Source organism: Oenanthe melanoleuca, chromosome 2 (genome assembly GCF_029582105.1).
Source record: "Oenanthe melanoleuca isolate GR-GAL-2019-014 chromosome 2, OMel1.0, whole genome shotgun sequence".
Classification (NCBI taxonomy): Eukaryota; Metazoa; Chordata; class Aves; order Passeriformes; family Muscicapidae; genus Oenanthe; species Oenanthe melanoleuca.
The window spans coordinates 124,529,197-124,546,965 of record NC_079335.1 but is presented as its reverse complement, the minus strand read 5'-3'; the positions used below and the strand labels follow the sequence as shown (position 1 = coordinate 124,546,965).

The window sequence follows — 17,769 nt, the reverse complement described above, 5'->3', positions numbered from 1 at the left end:
AAATTCTCATCTGAAATGTGTTGCCTGTTTCATGGAGCTTAGGGCAAGTTCTGTTCACCTGTGGGTTTTTTCTCAGTACTGAGGTCTGAGTAGTGTTTCTTGCTCTGGCTAAGTGAAGTACATTTAGAAGGCAGCTGCCCATTGCCAAGAAGAGCCCTAATGCAAGGATATTTCCATCTGGGATGACTAACATGTGCCCAATGTCCAGTCTCACATCCCACTCTGCAAACAAGATCCACTGATGAATTAATTCTCTTCTTGCTTCAAAGGGCAGTCAAAAGATGAAAGTGAAAAACTGGACATATTTCAAAAAATGACATTATATAAAAAAATAAGTCATTCAGCCAGATTGCGAGTCATAGATTTTCAAAAATGTGGAATGTCAGGCAGTCCTGTTTGAAAAAATATGTCCTCCCTTGCTTGTTGCATATTTTGCTAGTGATGGAAAGAACACACTCATAAAGGAAAGACCAAGTTTTAACTCCTACTAAGGATAATGCCAACAGTATTCAACTTGTTTGGTCCAGACTTATGCCTATACAAATACATTTGTCCTTGTCTTTGTTTGTAGTTCTTTTGTAACAGAAGCAGCAAAGTTACTTTGAACAGTTGTAAGTATAAAACTGATACACTGGTTTCTGGTATTTCATAGTTGCAAATATGGAGTCTGCTTTTTGTGAAGACACTTGATTTCATTGAATGTGTCATATGCATGGCTGATCCTTCTCATGCACTGAAGGAATGTCAATGCTGATATAAAACCCCATCTAATAACCCACTGGCTTCTCATATATCACTGACTCAGTCAATAAAGTATATAATTGTGATGCTAATTAAATTGCGATTTTAAAGCTGTGTCTTTAACAAAGGGATTGTTTGTACCTACTGAGAATTAAAACCAGAGCTATCAGTCTAGTTCAGCATAGCTGTCAATTCTAGAAACAATACACAGAAGCTGCAACTTCTTAGCTTCAGAGGTGCAGGTCTGAGGAGGTGTAAATCCTCCACTGAAGAAAAATGTACAACATGCTGCCTGTTTGATTGGTACTACATGTATTAGCAGAGCAGGGACCTATAACTACATAAATCACCCCCAAAATCATCTATTTACTAATCTATTTGAGCAGTACCAGTGCTGGCTGCCTAAAACTGGCAGTCCAAAAAATGGCAGAACAGTATTCATCTCAAGAATTAAAACCCTAAGCCCATGTCTTGTGTAGTCCTCTCAGATGCAATTATTTATTCTAGTATTCTAGTTTGTCTTGAATATGCCTGGTATGTTTTTATATGCTGTAAAAATAAATACTGTGGTTTAAAGCCCTGGAAAGTCCAAGTAGGTATTAAATAGTCCAGCACTGCAGAAATGCAGGGTCTGATTTTCTGAGATCATCTGGGCTGTCTGTGAATATCTGATGCAATTCAGCACATCTGGGCATTTCTTCTGCAGTTTCCAGGGAGTTGGTTGTGTATTCACAGGGCTTTCCCCTGTATCACCTATTGCAAGTGGTTGTGGTGGCCAAGGCAAAGACCAGCCATAGAGCAGGCTCACTGGAGCTAGTAGCTGGTTAACATTTGAAAATTAGTATTTACACCCAGATGAAAAAAAAGCCAAAACAAAACATTTGTAGGGAGAGGTCAAACTCTTATTAGGGCAACTTCTATATTTGGGAAAAACAGACAAGCTTTTAGACAGACAAGACCATTTCTGGTCTGGAACAGAAGCAAAAGTGTTCAAGATAAGACCAGGATGAAAACAATTGCTCTACTTTTACTTTGTCAAGCACCCTTCAGACTGATTGGCCACCTCCTAGAGCCTGGAGAGTTATCAATCACTGAGTTATGAAGGGAAGGGTTTTGGTCCAGTTATCTCAATCTGTATTAATCCCACATATGGCTCCACCAGCTTCAGCAGACAATCATTATCCAAGTATTTAATGATCATTTCCATTGAGGATTTGTTTATTTACAGCAAAAGGCAGGGTGGCTTTAGTGGGCAGGACTCTAGGCTGAAAATCTGAAGCCCACTGTCTCTTCCCTAAACTGCTGGTCTACTGAGTGATGTGCAGTGAGTGGGTCTATCTGTCAGCTTCTGTGTGTTAAATAGGCACACCAAAACTGGCCTTGCAAAGTCCTTTTATATCTGCAAAGGAGTGTTGCATGGCAGTTGTAAACTTCTTCATTACTGGCTCTTTTTCATGTGGTTCCTTTAGCAGACATTTGAGTTCTGATAGTGTTCCACCCTGTTCTCTTCTGAGCAGGGTGTAACACTACTACTGGTGCTGGTAGCATCTCTGCCAAGTGTGACTAGGAGACTCCTACTGCTGTGATGTGAGCAGCTAAAAAGTAATTTCTCTAAACTTCCTAATATTAGATATGCTTGTAACAGGGAAAGGCTATGTATGTTCAGGGACTGCACAAGTTTCTTCATCTCCCTGGAAAATTATTGCAATCTGAGTGGGCATATGTGGAAATGAATATTTAGATGTTCACAGATTCTCCAGTAAATGTATAGTAAAAGCTATCTTTGTCACCCTTAAATAAAATATGGGAAAATGAATGCTGAAGCATTTCCCATTATTCTTAATGTATGTGTATGTGCAGTCAAATGTACAAATGTATAACCATGCTTAACACAAAAATAAACGTATGTACTATGAACATATGTAAGGATGCATACATTAAATGATGTGCAATATATATCTATAAAAATTATGGCAAATAGTCATTTGGATGCAGAGCCAAGCAACACTGGGTAGTCCAGACTGCAGATTTCTTGGGCATTATTAATTAGCCCTCTTGAATATGTAGGATGATACAAGTTCAATTGCATGATCACATATAAGTCTTTTTTCCTTAACAAATCCTTGCTGTAATCAGTCAATAGGGGGGCAGTTTTTAACCTTTCTGCTTTTTATCTTGTTCCATTCCATGCTCTGGCCTCAGACCTCATATTAGTGCACATGATCAAAGTATTACAGTGAATACAGAAAAACATTAATCCACTTCCAAGGTTTAGTTTTGCTGTTGCCTCCCCAACAACATCTTACTATGCCACAAATCCTGATGAACATATCTCTGCAAAACATTTATGCAGGGTGAGAGTTCTAATTTTTTTTACAATATTATTGTCATCTTGCAAAAGCACTTAAGCACAGGGGGAGAAAGAACAAAAATGTCAGCATGACAACTTTCAGTGGAAGCTGAAAGAGGGAGCTGGGGGAGCCTTTGCATGTGTAGAATTTCCCTAAGACTTTCTTCACTCAAAGCACGGGGCCAGTTGACTTCAGCTCTCAGCATTTCTGCATTTCAGGCCCCAGGTGTCTCTTGCTGAGAACCCAGAAAATGAAGCCAACCACTCGAGAGGGAGGAAATTCCAGAATTATGTCATCATGCCTACACGTGGGGAGGGGAAAGGAGCTAATCGTGCCCAGACAATCCAAATTCTGGCATTTGCTGAGACTTTAGCATTTGACTCACAACCCTATCATTCTTTCAGCTGAGTTTCTCTGTGCACATGTGTACATTTCTCTGTAAATAAATAAGGACATCTAAACTCTGTCTAAGCTGCTAAAAACTCTTGCAGTGCTTTCTCAGTAAAACTAATTTACTGATGTTGGTGCCCTTGGAAAAAAGTGTGGCATGTGTTTTAATAACCTTTACTTACTTCCATTTATCCCTGCTCTGCATTAGAAGCAGAAAAGGGCTATAGGCAAGCAAATATTTTGACGCCCAAAATCAGGGGAATCAAGGACTTCTAGAAACAGGGATAAATTTTCTTCACTTCAACCTGAAAACCTGCTTCTAAATCTCAAGTTCTAAATTTGCTACATCATCCCTATCCATTACCAAATTGCAAGTGAAACATTAAAAACATTGCAAGAAGCCTTAAAAATCCCAAATATTTCAGTTTGAATACTGGTATAGTTTTTGTTTGCTGCTTGAAAATTTTCTCAAGCCCTTCACCTTCTGAAACTTCCCTGCACAAGCTGGCAAGTTAGAAACAGGTTGAAAATAGAAGCAGAAATTTATATTTAAACAGCTGGTTCCAAAAGTTGGTGCTTTAGGGATTGAAAATTTTAATGCAAGACTCACAAAACTTTTTTTTGTGGAGCTGGTTATATTAGTGTCTGCCATAATTCTGTCTGTGTGTATTTATGTGTACAGCACTGTAATCCTATCTATGTGTCTGAGGTTAGCAGAGGATTCACTCCCTGCTGTGCCAGGCACTCACACTTCTCACCTATTCTTTGGAGCTGGGAGTGCCCCTCTCTTCCATGCATCCCCATCTCCACTGGTGCCACAGACCAAGGGCAGAAGGATCTTTTTTTACCCCTCCTATGTGTGTACAGCAGGAGAGCTCTTCTCACAGACTCTCTGCTGACTGTTGGATGTTATCTGTCTTTCAGCCAGTGGACAGAGCCAAATTGAACCATCCTGGCTTGCTCTCTAACAGTTATTCCTTAGTTCTTCTGTATAGGTACCTAGGGAAAAGTAGGCACCAAAGGGAGGCATTGTGAGTACCCTACCTTTTTTCCACTTCAAGTTCCATGGTCAAACAAATCCCTGATAAAGGAATGGCATTCATTAGTAGTGCTTTTAATTATGAAAATGCCTCTTCCTCCATGCTGGATTCCTCCTCCCTTTCCATCCCTGGTGGATGGGGACATGAGCTTTCCTTTTCTCCCCACTGCAGTCACTAGCAGTAAGGGCAGTGATGGCAGATTTTATGTCAAGATTTCCCCATTTTCCCAATAGGGAAAAGCCTATCTGTCCATGCTGAGACAGCTCCTTACAGTGTGTGGCTAAGCCATGATCTCCAGCCAAGATATCACAGAATCACCGAGTTGGTGATCAGAATATTCTGAGTTGGAGGAGAACCACAAAGATCAAGTCCAGCTCTGAAGTTAATGGCCCATATGGCATCTAGCATCGTGTCCCCTCTGGGTTTCAGGGAGAAATCCTAGGCTGGGCAGTGTGGTAGGAATAGCACAGTGCCTATTAGGTTATTGAAAACAAGATACAGCTGCATGTTCCTGTTGGTTGAATGCAACCTGTCAGCACCACCATCTCACAAGAAGCCAGGGCTGATTACAGCCAGCCTTCACAGCAGAAGGTGCCAGTAACCAACCAGCTGGAGAAGCATGATGTGTTTTCCCCATTAACATGGCAGGTTAGGGCAGGAAGTGTGCCTGGAGAAACACCATGACACTGCTTTATGGTGACAGCAGGTTGCTCAGAAAGGTTCCCAGAGGAGCTGCAGTGTTTTTCGTGATGGCTGGATGCCCCAGAGCCAGGACAACATGTACTCTTTCATGCCATGGACCAATACAGGGCGCCAGTGATGCTTGCTATTCCTTGGTGGTATGTCAAGCTCCAAAATAACTGCAAAATAATTTCCCCATAGGCCACGGATTTACTCATCCTAATTGTTAAATATTTATAGGACCAGCTCTATTTTCAGTCCTCATAGATCACAGAATCTAGAAAGCTGTGTGTGTCTTTATCCTCTCAGGAGTCTGAGTGGTTTGTGTGCCAGCCCTGGGCACAGGGAAGGTGGATTACATTGCTGTAACAAGCAGGTAACAAGTAATGAGGGCTAGGTAGACACTGAGACAATTTGGTGCATCACTGTCTGTCCAGCTCTGCTTGTATTATGTTCCGGTCTGGACAACCAGAACCCTTGTAACTTCAGAGAAACATCAAGGAATGAATGGTTTGCCCTCCTGAATAAAATGAGAACATGTGACTGGGGGGAGAGAGGGGGAGGGAGAGATACATTTGCATAAGTCAGGAAAGGTCATTAAAACATCTGGCAGTAGTAGCTGACATGTGTCAAACTTTAGTGTTCATTAAATTTGTATTAATGCAAGAATGGTTCCTAAGCTCCAAATGCCACTTTTGGTAGCTATAGTCCCCCAGCTGATGGTGATGACTTTTCAGAACTGTGCCATGCTTGTTTTCTTGCTAGTGGCATCTGACCTGAGGTCAGTTTTCTGTTTAACCTATTCCTGTAGGTCAAAAGACAAATTAATCTGGTGAGAATTGAATTGGAAATGAGGTATCTGGATAGCAGGTGTCCCAGCTGTGGAATAGCTGCCAGGCTGAAACATGTTTGTATCTGTCCTCATGCCATCCAAGAAGTCATATCCGAGGTCAGGGAGATATTCAGTTGACATCTGAGATGGGAAGTTATGGGGGCAGAAGTGGCAGGTGCCCAGATTATCTTGCAGTCAGGGGGGAAATGTCTGAGAATGCCACTCTGAGCATAAATGTATATGTTCAATGTATTGGGCACTTTGCTTTCCCTGGGTTTACTACCAGTTTATCACTGTAAAGAAGTCAGACAATTTCCAGGCCCCTTAAAGAGGAGAATCTCACAAATATTTTTCTTCTTTCTTTTTTTTTTTTTTTTAGAGGATGAAGATGACGAAGAGATGGTGGAGCCAAAAACACAGGATGACTTAGAGACAGAAAATCAAGACCAGAAGCAGGAAGTGAAAGAAGGTACTTTAAAAAATGAAAAGGATGATGTTAGATGTTTAAAGGTCTGGATCCTGCCAGTAGTTACTCTCTTAAGTAGTTTCCACTGTTGAGACCACTGAAATTGAAACAGTCACCAGTTTTATTGATTCAAAACCATAAAAGTAGCATAAAAGCAGAAAATTGTATCCCAGAGACCCATCTGGTTGGCCTGAGAAGATTGTGAAAGGCATGAGACTTGTTTAGAAGAAGCTACATGTCCTTATAATTTGAAAACAAAGTAGGGATCTTGGATCCCAGTGCTGGTGCTAATTTGTCCTCTGGCTCAAATACCCTGCTTATGTGAAAGATTTAAAATGGGAATGCCAGGCATTTCAGTAGCTCTGTAAAATTTGTTGGTCTTCAAAGGTACTTGGAGCCCATATCTGAGAGCCTGCTTGAGAGAAACAAACTTAAACCTAGTGTCAGTCAGAAATCTTCCAGCAGAAAATAGTTTCACTTGAAAAATCTTTTCTGTCAAAATCAAAATGTTTTGTTGGAACTACTTCAAGGAACTTAAAAAACCCCCCTGAAGCCAGACAGGTCCAGCCCTTCTGTCCCTTATTTTGTATTGAGGTGCTCTGCATGGTTATGAGAGACAAAAATTCAGGTTACTACTTGCTTCTGGTGCAGACAAGAGATGCTTAAGTCATACATGTCAGCACTGGATGTGGTAGATATGCTTGATGTCTCTTTTCCTTTCCTTGGACCTGTTCTAGCTTTCAAATTAGAAGAAGGATGTGAAATTTGGTCTTGCTCATCTAGAAGTTTACTAGGGTCTTGGCTATTCTAGTGTGTCAATGGCTTCAACAGTCAATGCTCAATCCTGTGTTAAGTAGAAAAAAAGAACTGAAACAGCAGCAGCTCCATGGTGGAAGGAAATGGGTTTCTTCTCCAGCATTTCTTACTTTTACCAGGACTGCTCAAAATTCTGTTTAGCCTCTTGAAAGGTAGTTTATTTCTTGCTATGGTGATCATTACCAGGATAATTCTGTGAGCTTGGTCTTTCCCAAGATAATCTCACTAGAGGAAAAATAGGGAGACATTTTACATGGAAGCCAATGAAATATTCAACTGGGAATACAGCAGTCAATGCTTATTTCTCATCTAGGGGAAACTGGTATCTTTTCATCAGTATCCAAAAAAATTAATCTGGTACGCAGTACCCACATTTGCTATCCTCACCCACTGCAGTGAGTTGCAGTACCAGCTATACCATTTTGATTATAAATTGATCTTTCTTCCCTCTTTAGGGGTATCACAGAAATCACCCATGCTATAAATAACTCAGTCCTCCTGCTCCTCATCATTCTACTTCTTCTATTGGTCCCAGCCACTGATGCCATGGGCAGAGAGGAGCAGTGGGGACAGCAGGAAGTCAGGCAAGTCTGCAAAGGCAGAACTGAGGACATGAGCAAGAAATGTGGCAACATAGAAAAACTTCATTTTTCATGAAAATTACTCTTCTTTCCAACTGTGAGGTCAACTTGCATATGGTCTTTTGCAGTTACTGGATCTAACACAGTATCTCCTTTACTGATGGCAACAGAAAGCCATAAAAGCCTCTACTACCTCACACCATGCATAAGCACTGTCCTGAGTTGAGTGTCCCTGTAGTATTCAACTTACAGCTTATCCTACACCCATTTATTCCCATAGAAAAGTGATGTTAATTCTTATACATGGGGAGAAAGCACAAACTCCTGAAAGAAGAGGAGAAGAAAAAAAATCAAATTAGATCCCTGAACTCATTTATTTCACTACTTTTATGGGCTTTCAAGTTAGCCTTGTTAGCCTTTTATGTACTTTGCTCATCAGCCACCACTGCCAACATCTTTTATTTCTCTGCTGTGTTTCAGTCAGAGGGCAGTGCTCCCTTCCCTGCCTAGCAGACCCCCAGGAGCAGTAGATCATCTGGGCTGGTTTAGCACTGGTCTCAGGCACACAAACTGCAGGCTGTAAAAGCAAGGCACAGCCTGTTTCAGCAGAGCTGACTTTGTGAGGTGCTAGCATTTGACTGAGTTCAAGGAAGAAGAGAACATGCTCATTGCCTGATAGAAAGTGAACTTGACCTTTGGTATGTGTGATGGATAAAATACTTTTGGTATGTGATGGATAAAATAGTGGTGTGCTGCTGACAGGCATTAAATGCTGTGAATCCAATGAAGCCATCGTCCCCAAACTGGCATGGAATGGAGTCCCATTTTTTAATATGTGGTGCCATTCTCTCCCTGTTGGCTTTAGCCCTTTTGCCTACAAAATCCCATTTTCCTCTCTGTTGTAATCACCCTTCTCGTGTTCTGAGCAACATTCAGAGTTTGAAGCCATCGTTTGTGTTTCATGGAAGTGATTAAAACCATGTTACAAGTCAAACAGGAGTTTAGAAGAACATTTCCTGTCAGTGCTGCATTCTGTGTGCCTACTCAGAATTAATAGCTTTTCTGCAAATTAGCACATAATGGGTTAAAAGCATGTTTATGTTGGCATTAAGTACTCTGGCTTCTTTTTCTCTGCAAGGCAAGACAATATTTTGCAAACTTTTTAAAGAATCTCTAATAGACATTATAGTGGCGCCATTCACACTGCTATATAGTAGTTAAGGCTGTGTCAGCACTTCCATTATGAATCCTGTTTTTCAGGGATTTATAACCCAGCCGTAAAAATTTGCTCTGGGCTGAAATTTGGTTTCAGCGCAGGGAGCACATTTTTTAACAGATTAAAAAAAATCAGCATGGCCTTTTTTGAGTTATAGGAGTGTTAAGAAAAAGTCCATGGGAGCGAGAAGTGCAGGGAGAGAAAGGCAGACCATTTTTTCATGAATATAACTCAAAAATTGGTCGGGATAAAAAATAAAGTTTGGATACAGTCTGTTCAGTCTCCCTCTCTCCAAGCCAACAGGACAAGAGTGCTCTATTTTTCTAATGGTATTTTAAGAGGAAATGTGATTTTTTTCCTATGTGGTTTATAGGTAGTTCAGTTTAATTCTTTGGATATTTACTGAATGCTTAATTTCCTCATCTTGCCCCCACACACCCCAGGGTTGCTCTATGAGGTTTGGTGGGATTATTCAGCAGTCAGGGGTGTTTGTAGGGTCTGACCCTGGCTCTGGACATGGCATCACTGTGAGGCCCTCAGTGCACCTGCACTGGGTCAGTCTGCCTGGCACCTCTTGCAGAACTCTACTGCCATGGAGGTGTGAAGGGCAGAGGAGCAGCTTGAGCCCCACAAAGTGGAGTGGGAGATGAAGAACTGACTCAGTGACCACTTGAAGTGTATGTAGCCTTGGGACCACCTTCCTTCCAGGGGCTGCCTGTTGCCACCCATGTCTCAAGTGCATGTTCTTCCCATTGTTTTTGGAAGAACTGAGTGTGGGATACCTGACAGTGAACTGGGCTGGGCTCTGCCTGTTCCCAGCCTCTCCTGACCACATAAACAAGAGACTGGTCCCAAATTGTGGCACCAAGTGGGATGGGGCTTTCCACCACCAGAGAGCTCTGGAGCTCCACCTAAGGCTCCTCTTTGTGTCAGTAGAAACCACATGAACAACGGGACGGGCTAGGTCTTGAAAGTGGGCATCAACCTGCATTTATCTGAAGCCATGGGCATGTCCACAGAAACTTGCACAAAAGAAAGGCTGTGATGGGAAAGGCTGGGATCTGCAGTTCCAAAGACCTGCTGTGCCTTGTTCTTGCCCTGGCTCTGTGCATGGGGCTCTGGTGTCCACAGAGCAGGCTGGGCTGGTGGGAATGGTTTCACTCTCGACATCTCAGGCATCAGCATTGGAAAAGCAAGACAGGTTGTGGTGAGGTCTGTTATGGCCAGAAATGCCAGGGTTTCACTGCCACCAACACCACAGTGAGCCCAGGTGTGCTGACCCATCCCTACAGCCAGCTCAGGTGTCCAGCATGGCCCCTGGAGAAGCACAGGGACTGGGAACAGCCCTGCCTGGCACAGTATCAAATTTAAGGCTCTCCAATTTGCTAATCCAGAATCAAAAAATCCCAAAATAAAGCCTGAAATCTTTCTTTTTATGTTCAGTGTTTATGCCATGAAGGGGCTTGCCAGCACAACAAAGACATGACATATATCAAACCATGGTATGGCAGGCAGCAAAGCAGAATGTGGCATAAATCAAGCCTGACATGAAAGTGCAAAGCACAAGAAAAACAGGAGGATCACAAGGTATCAGCAGGCAAGGACTGAAAGCTGCTGAGAGCCACTTCACACATTGCAGTTCTCACCACGTACCTTTCAGCCATCCTCCATCGTCAGCACATCTAAAGTTTACATGGATTTAAATAGATGCTGAAAGAAATAATACAGCTCTTAAAGGGGTTTTAATAATCTCCTTCTGTCCCTCATTATATCTCTGGGTTGATAACAAGGCTGCTTCCTGCTTTACTGTTTTTATTAGTTTGCCCTTTCTTTCATTCACTTACTCCTTTTGGTCTTTTTCTTTTGGTTTGGTGTTTTTTTCCTTTAATGGACTTCATTTTCATTTCTTGTCAGGTTTTTAGAATTGCTGAGGTTCTAGGAGAATCTTTGTTATATTTATTTAAATTTGGGATGGTATTTTTTGTTTTGTTTTCATTTCTTTTCTTTATGTTTTTTAAACTCCCTTGAGAGAAGTCTCAAATGCTGGTACTTGAATATTTCTAAATTTGTTCCTGCACTGTTATTCCCACTATTTATGTTGTTTTTACTACAAGCATGCTTCTGCTGAATAAGAGCAAGTCTGCAGCAATTTTATCTTTGCTCTTAAAGACTCAAGAAGGTGTTTTAATATAATTTTTTGTTTCTTTCTGTTTTACCCAAAGAAATTTATGGACAAAGGACCTGATGTGAAATACAGTATTTCTGAGGATTATGTTAAATGGAATTATAAAGTGTTCATATTTTTGTAAATAAGTCTTGAATAAATTGGTCCTTTTCACATCATGTTCAACTATTTTTTTCATATTCTAGGCCTTCCTGTTCAAGCACAAGTATATAATATCTTTCATTACAGATACACCTCACAGTCTCTTTCCCTGGGTGTCCTCAGTGCATATATTACTCTGTACAGCAATTCAATTTTAATTGCAAATTCAATTTTGTTTTGTGCAGTATTAGCATGAGCACAGGGTTTCTTTGGTAGATGTTGACACCACAGCCCCAGAGCCCCTTGCAGAGCAGGGTGGCTGCTGCTGGGTGCAGGGTCCCATTGCTGCCATTGGACACGTGGGATGTGTGGGGCTCCTGCCAGGCACCATCCATCCTCCTGCCACGAGCTGTGCAGGGCCACAGATGGGTTCAGCTCCTTTGGGTGGGATCAGAGCACAGGCACAACAGTCCATTAGGAAGCTATGGTGTCAAAACAAGAGCAAACTATGGAGCTTTCTTTGCAGCAGCTTTCATTGCACTCCATGCAACGAGCACGTAACTTTTAGCAGTGGTAAACTACACACTGCACTGGGCTTTGTTCAGCACAGAAGGTTAGATGTGGTTGCTTTGGGTTTTATGCCAGGGAGAGCAGACACTTGAAGACAAATGCTGTATGCTTACAGGGAATTTCTGGAGATTTTGTCACATCACATAGGTCTCTGTGACAAAACAAAACAAAAAAACCACTTTGATCAGCTACTTATGTTTCTCGGTTTTTCTTGAAACTGTTTTCCTTGTTTCCACAGTGTTTCTTGAAAGCTGAGATCAAAGTCACTGTAAGCTCCCAGATTGGAAGAAAAATTGCAGAAAATTACATAGATTCTTTTTATTTTATTTGAGGTAATGGACAGACAGGGAGAAGGAACAAGGAAAAAATGGAAATGTCTCTGAAAGATAAATGCTTAGAGAACCTCCATATTTGAAAGAACAAACCTGTCTGTTTGGGTTTTTTTGCTTATACTTCATGTATTTACAGTGGTTATAACAATGTTTTACACTGGAAAAAGTAATGATGTTAACATTCTTGTAAGAAGAGATTGCCTCAAATAAAACTTCAGAGGCAGCCGAATGAAAGAAGAAAATAAGGCTAAAATATGAAGCTTAATATTGCCAGGGGGCATCTGGTGTGTCAGTCAGATGAATGAGGTAAGCTGATTTATGCCCTCAAAACTTTAGCCAAGGTGTTCCTGATGGTTTAATAGACTGCTGGCCTCCCACAGATCATTGCTAACTGCAAGGGAGATTTTGCTGAGGTAGAGCTACAATCATGTGTGTCTCCACGGCTTGTGAGCGCTCCACAGCTCCCAAGCTGTTTATTTTTTGCCTTTCCCTTTTCTGTTGATTTCGGGTTGTATTTTTCTTTGCAGTTATAGTCAGCAAATGGCCGAGTACTAAATTTATATTTCCAAGCTGTAGAGAGGATTTGATTTAGCAAATAATTTTTACCATTTGGAGCAGTTTAAAATGAGTTTTCCAGTTGCCTTTGCAGTTATTTTCCCCCTTTTTATGCCATTTTGCTGCATTGTCATGCTTGTTGTGTTTGATTCTGGGAAAGCAATGCTTTAGTGGTGACGATGGGATATTGCCTCATTACAGCTTTCCTTGCCAGATGGGTTCCCTCAGTGCCAATTACTGTTCAGCAGTGGATGCTGCAAGAGGTCAAGCTGTACTTTTTGCTAGTTGTTCCTTTTCTTTCACATGCATTGCTTCTGTGTAAAGCACTTAGGGGCAAATTGTGCTCCTGCCTTGGTGATTGTCAATCTGCTGCTCAGGGAGACCACGTGAGGGGATGCAGATATTCTCTGGATGTGTGGAGCTCCACAGGGACCACTACCTGCTGCTAGGAGACATAGGGCCAAGGCCATAGGAGATCATCAAAAGCTGAAGTTTGTAACTTCTTAGCTGCTCTGTCTCCTGAGGGCCAAATTGCTCCTCCACCTTTTGTATTTCTCCTGCCCTCTCTGTTTAGCTCAGGTGTAGTGCAGAGATTTTGTCTTTCAGAACTAATGCTTTGAGGCAAACTTGAGGCAAAGCATGGTGATATCAGCCTCTCCCAGCCACAGCAGCTCTGAGAGCAGGAATGCTGAAAACAGGGAGCTGAGTACTGCAGGAATGATGACCATGTCACTCCTGCCTGCTGCTGTGCCCTTCCATCCATCCCTGCCCTGGGGGCTGCTGCTGGCATCGTGCCCATCCAGTTGGCATCCAATGAGTGCATGAATCCAATGGGAAGCACAGGAAAATGAGATGGAGAGCAAGGGCCACATCTGCCTGATCACTGAAAGAAGCTGTGTGGCATGGCACAGAAACGAGAAAATAATTTCGAGCTGTAGCTTGAAACTGTGTCACTCATTGTTTAATTAAACATTGAGAGATGTGACAGGGCTGGGAGTTAAACTTTGCCGTGTGGAGGGTGTTCTCTGAACTGCTGAACTCCTTTTTTTGTCAGCTGATGTTTTAACCCAATATGGCCTATGGAGACTGCAAGGTCATTTTCACAGGTAAACACCTCAAATCTGTAGTGTAAAGCCAAATCCAGAAGAACTTTGATCACCTGTTAAACTCTTATGTAGCAGTCTCTGTAGTTTTGCAGTAAATCTGTTTATATGTTATTTGTGTTCCTAATTACACATTTGGAACAAAATTCTCCATCAAACGGAGCTTTTTGTGCTGAGAATTTAGGCTAGTTGCAAGGTTGGTTTGAGGTAACTGTGAAGACACTAAAGTAATTTCTTAAAATACAAGTAATTCTGAAATATAACCAAAATGATGATTAAAAAGTACATATGGGCAAATGCATAATCAATATACAGTATTGCCACAATATCAATATGACCCTGATAGTGTAATTGAGAACAAAATTTTGTACTTTACTAACAGCAGCATCCCTACTTTCATGCCATTACCCAACAGGTAAATTACCTGGTTTTTATTCACCGAACTAATGGAGAGGTTGCATTGGTGCATCCTTTAAAGATAGTATTTTTCAAATGAAGTGCCCAACTGGATATATTGGAAGTAAAGGTTTAGCATCTGTGTGTACATGCAAAGAAGCAACTTCATCTCGTGGGGGGCATGCCATTCTTGCTGCTGCCCAGGACAGCCCCTACCCCTCCCAGGGCAGCTTTGCCCCTGGCTCAGTGACATTTGTTGCTCTGGGTCTTAGGATCTTCTGCAAGGAATAATACTGCCTGAAAGAAACTGCTGTTTAGCTGGTTGCTTTCAGTTTTGCTGCCTCAGTGAATATCTTTTTTTTTTCACTTCATTACTTAGCAAAAGCTCTGCAGCTAAGACAGAATTTATCAGTGACACCATGTATAAATGGAAGAACTGAAGGGAGAGATTATGTGAGACCTTTTAATATAAAGAACTGTAGTATAAGTTAAGAAGATTATTTTATCCTCAGCTCCTCTGACAGGTCCCCTGTTACATAAGTGTTCTGCTAATTTTCCAGTTAGGTATTGCTTAAACGTCAGTCACGGCCATTTCCTGAAATTGGAACACTGAGTTTATTTAATTTGGGGGGGTTTAAGTATTTTCCATTTCAGAATAATAAATACGTAAGATACAGGATCTCTTCTATGTAAAGGCTATATTCTGGTAATATACAAGAGTATGTTTAGACATATTAAAAACTTCTTAGTCATGATTTTAAGAGTAAAGCTTTGATTTTTCTCCTGACATGGCCACAGCAATCTTTCATGTCAAAAGAAATCCACTGAAGATGTTGATTCATTGGGAAAGGGGTGAAATGTCATACTCCTAACTACATCTTTTCATTTTCCAAGCTCCTCCTAGAGAACTGACAGAAGAAGAAAAGCAACAAGTTCTCCATTCAGAAGAATTCCTGATATTTTTTGACCGCACAATACGTGTAATTGAGCGAGCCTTGGCTGAAGATTCTGACATCTTCTTTGACTATAGTGGCAGAGATGTAGAAGAGAAAGATGGGTCAGTTTGGAGGTTTTTTTTGCTTTTGTAAAAAAAGTTTTATAAAGATAATTCCAATAAAAGGAAGCTTAAACTTTAACTGAAATGTAACATTTTTACAGTTAAGAAAAGCTCATAATCTCTTCATGAAGGTCTGGGTCACTTTGTCATCTGAAATGATATTGTAAAATAGCTTTGTGCTTTACTGATCTGGGTTTTGGCAGGTTTTTAAATTTGATGTATTATTCAGCTGGTTTAATTTTTTGTTTCATTTTTGGGATGAAGTTTAAAATTCTGGAAAAATAACTGAAGGTGATAAATGTGTGTATTCACATGTACATGTAAATGTGTACATTCCAGCGGTGTACGTGTGTGTGCTTATGATATTTTCACAAATTCAAACTAGTGTTGTTTATATTCTTCTACTGCCTCAGGTCTGTAATGGATCCCACTATACCATGCATTGTGGGGATGACAATGATCTCCCAAAGCCTTTGCAATCTAAACAGCTAAGACGAGAAGTGACAAGTTTTGTTTTCAGCAATTGATATGGGAGCAAAGCAGTAAAACTTGTTAGCTGGAGAGGAAATATTTAGGTTGCAACAGCTATGTGTCTGCTGAAGCCTCATGGCAGATCAGTAGCTGTATTGTGTGGAAGTTAACCCAGAACAGCATCCCTATGGACCAGCTGAGTGCATCAGTGGGGCAGTGTTGGACCAGCACTGGGCTTCAGCCTGTCCTTACAGTGTCACACAGCATCTGCTGTCTCCATCTCTGGGAGGAGCTGCTGAACCTTTAAGATTTCAAGAGTCATAAGTAAGAGGGGTTTGGTTGTAGCTTGGAGGTGAAGTTCAGAAAAGAGGGGGCTGAATGCCAGGACCATGTTAATCCTGAGAGACAAAGAGGGCAGAGATGGCCCAGGGTGACCCAGAAGAGTCAGGCAGGCAGTGAGAAATTTTAAAATGTGGTTTTGTGAAACAGATCTAAAATTTGTTTCTTGTTGCGTCACTTTCAGCCAGACAGTCAGTGAGAGCAATTAAAACAAGGTGGCAGACTTCCCCAGGCTGAGCAGACATCTGAGAAGTAGTCAAAAACTTTTGCATTACTTTTCACAGCATTTGAACCCTGGTACTTGAAAATTTGTCACTGTGTTTAAATTCACACAGAGACGTTCAAGCGGGAGCCAACCTTTCCTTCAACCGGCAGTTTTATGATGAGCACTGGTCAAAGCATCGTGTGGTCACCTGCATGGATTGGTCTCTTCAGGTAAGATGTGAAGTTGGGAGATACATTTCCATGTCACTTCCCTTCTCCCTATAAAACTTATGGGCAGCCTCTGCTCTATTTTATGCAGAGCAGGATGTTATTTCTGAGAGCAGGGCTCTGACTGAGTGGAAGCACATTTCTCTGTAAAGAAGAGTAATGGACAATAATGAAACTGTCATTTTTTTGGTATATGTTACTTTGTCTTCAAAATCAGGACATTGTGTTAAAACCCTAGGTGAACAAACCTTCCAAAGTGAAGTCTTTACTTTTCCTCCCCCTTTCACTACTTCAGCCAAAAATGGACATTCTTTTAGGACAAAAGGTTTAAAATTAAACTAACAAAAATTAATTTACTAAATAAGCATAACTAGATATAGTAGTATATAAAAATAAAAAAATAATGGTGAGAAATAAAATATATACTAAATATAATATACTAAAAATAAACCCACGAAATTATCTGAAAAATTTGGAAAGATTGAAAAGAAGCCCTCCAAAAACTGCTGGGCCCTTTCTTCAGGTGATGGAAGAAGAGGCTGCAACTGCTCTGGGTCATGCTAAAGCAGCATGCCTGGAATGTACCCAGTTTCTCTGCACTGCAAAGCACTGCCATTGGAAAATAAAACTGATGATAGACCTGCTTAATCTCTCCAAAACCAATGCAATCACATCATCAAAGTACAGAAACCAGTTTAATTAGTTACTCTGTTGGGGAGCTGGGATTAGCAGACATCATCACAGGTCCTGTTAAATGAATTTGGTTCTGGTTTTACTCCAGCCCCCCTTGTCCTATTTCATCGTTGTTAGCCTGTTCCTGGGTTCTGGCCTGGAGCAAAGCATCTGGTTTCCCTGGGGAAAGAACCAAGGAGACTCTGCTCCTAAATCCACCATACAGATATAACAAAATTGCTCCTAGAGGACATTGAGTTCAAAAATATGAGCACAAGCCAGTCTGCCCTCTTGGCCTCAAGCCCAGCCTCAGACGTGCCACAGTGTCCCCAGAGACCTGCTGCAGCCTGGTGTGGGTAGCAGAGGCACTGCAGATGTAGCTCAGCCCAGTGTTAAAAAACAAGCTTTGCCTAATCTTAGAAGGAGCAGCTCCTTCTGCAGCATATTAGATTTGCACATGAA

The 17,769-nt window shown here is 41.3% G+C and overlaps 1 protein-coding gene across 11 annotated transcripts in view; it reads left to right on the top strand.

Moving 5' to 3' along the window:
- Positions 1–17,769, top strand: part of DYNC1I1 (dynein cytoplasmic 1 intermediate chain 1) — a 182,837-nt gene that overhangs the window by 94,513 nt on the left and 70,555 nt on the right. For all 11 annotated transcript variants that reach the window (XM_056486198.1, XM_056486193.1, XM_056486195.1 and 8 more), the window contains 3 exons: positions 6,415–6,504; positions 15,231–15,393; positions 16,539–16,638. In XM_056486198.1, coding sequence (XP_056342173.1) covers positions 6,415–6,504; positions 15,231–15,393; positions 16,539–16,638 — 353 coding nt within the window. The remainder of the gene's footprint in view (positions 1–6,414; positions 6,505–15,230; positions 15,394–16,538; positions 16,639–17,769) is intronic.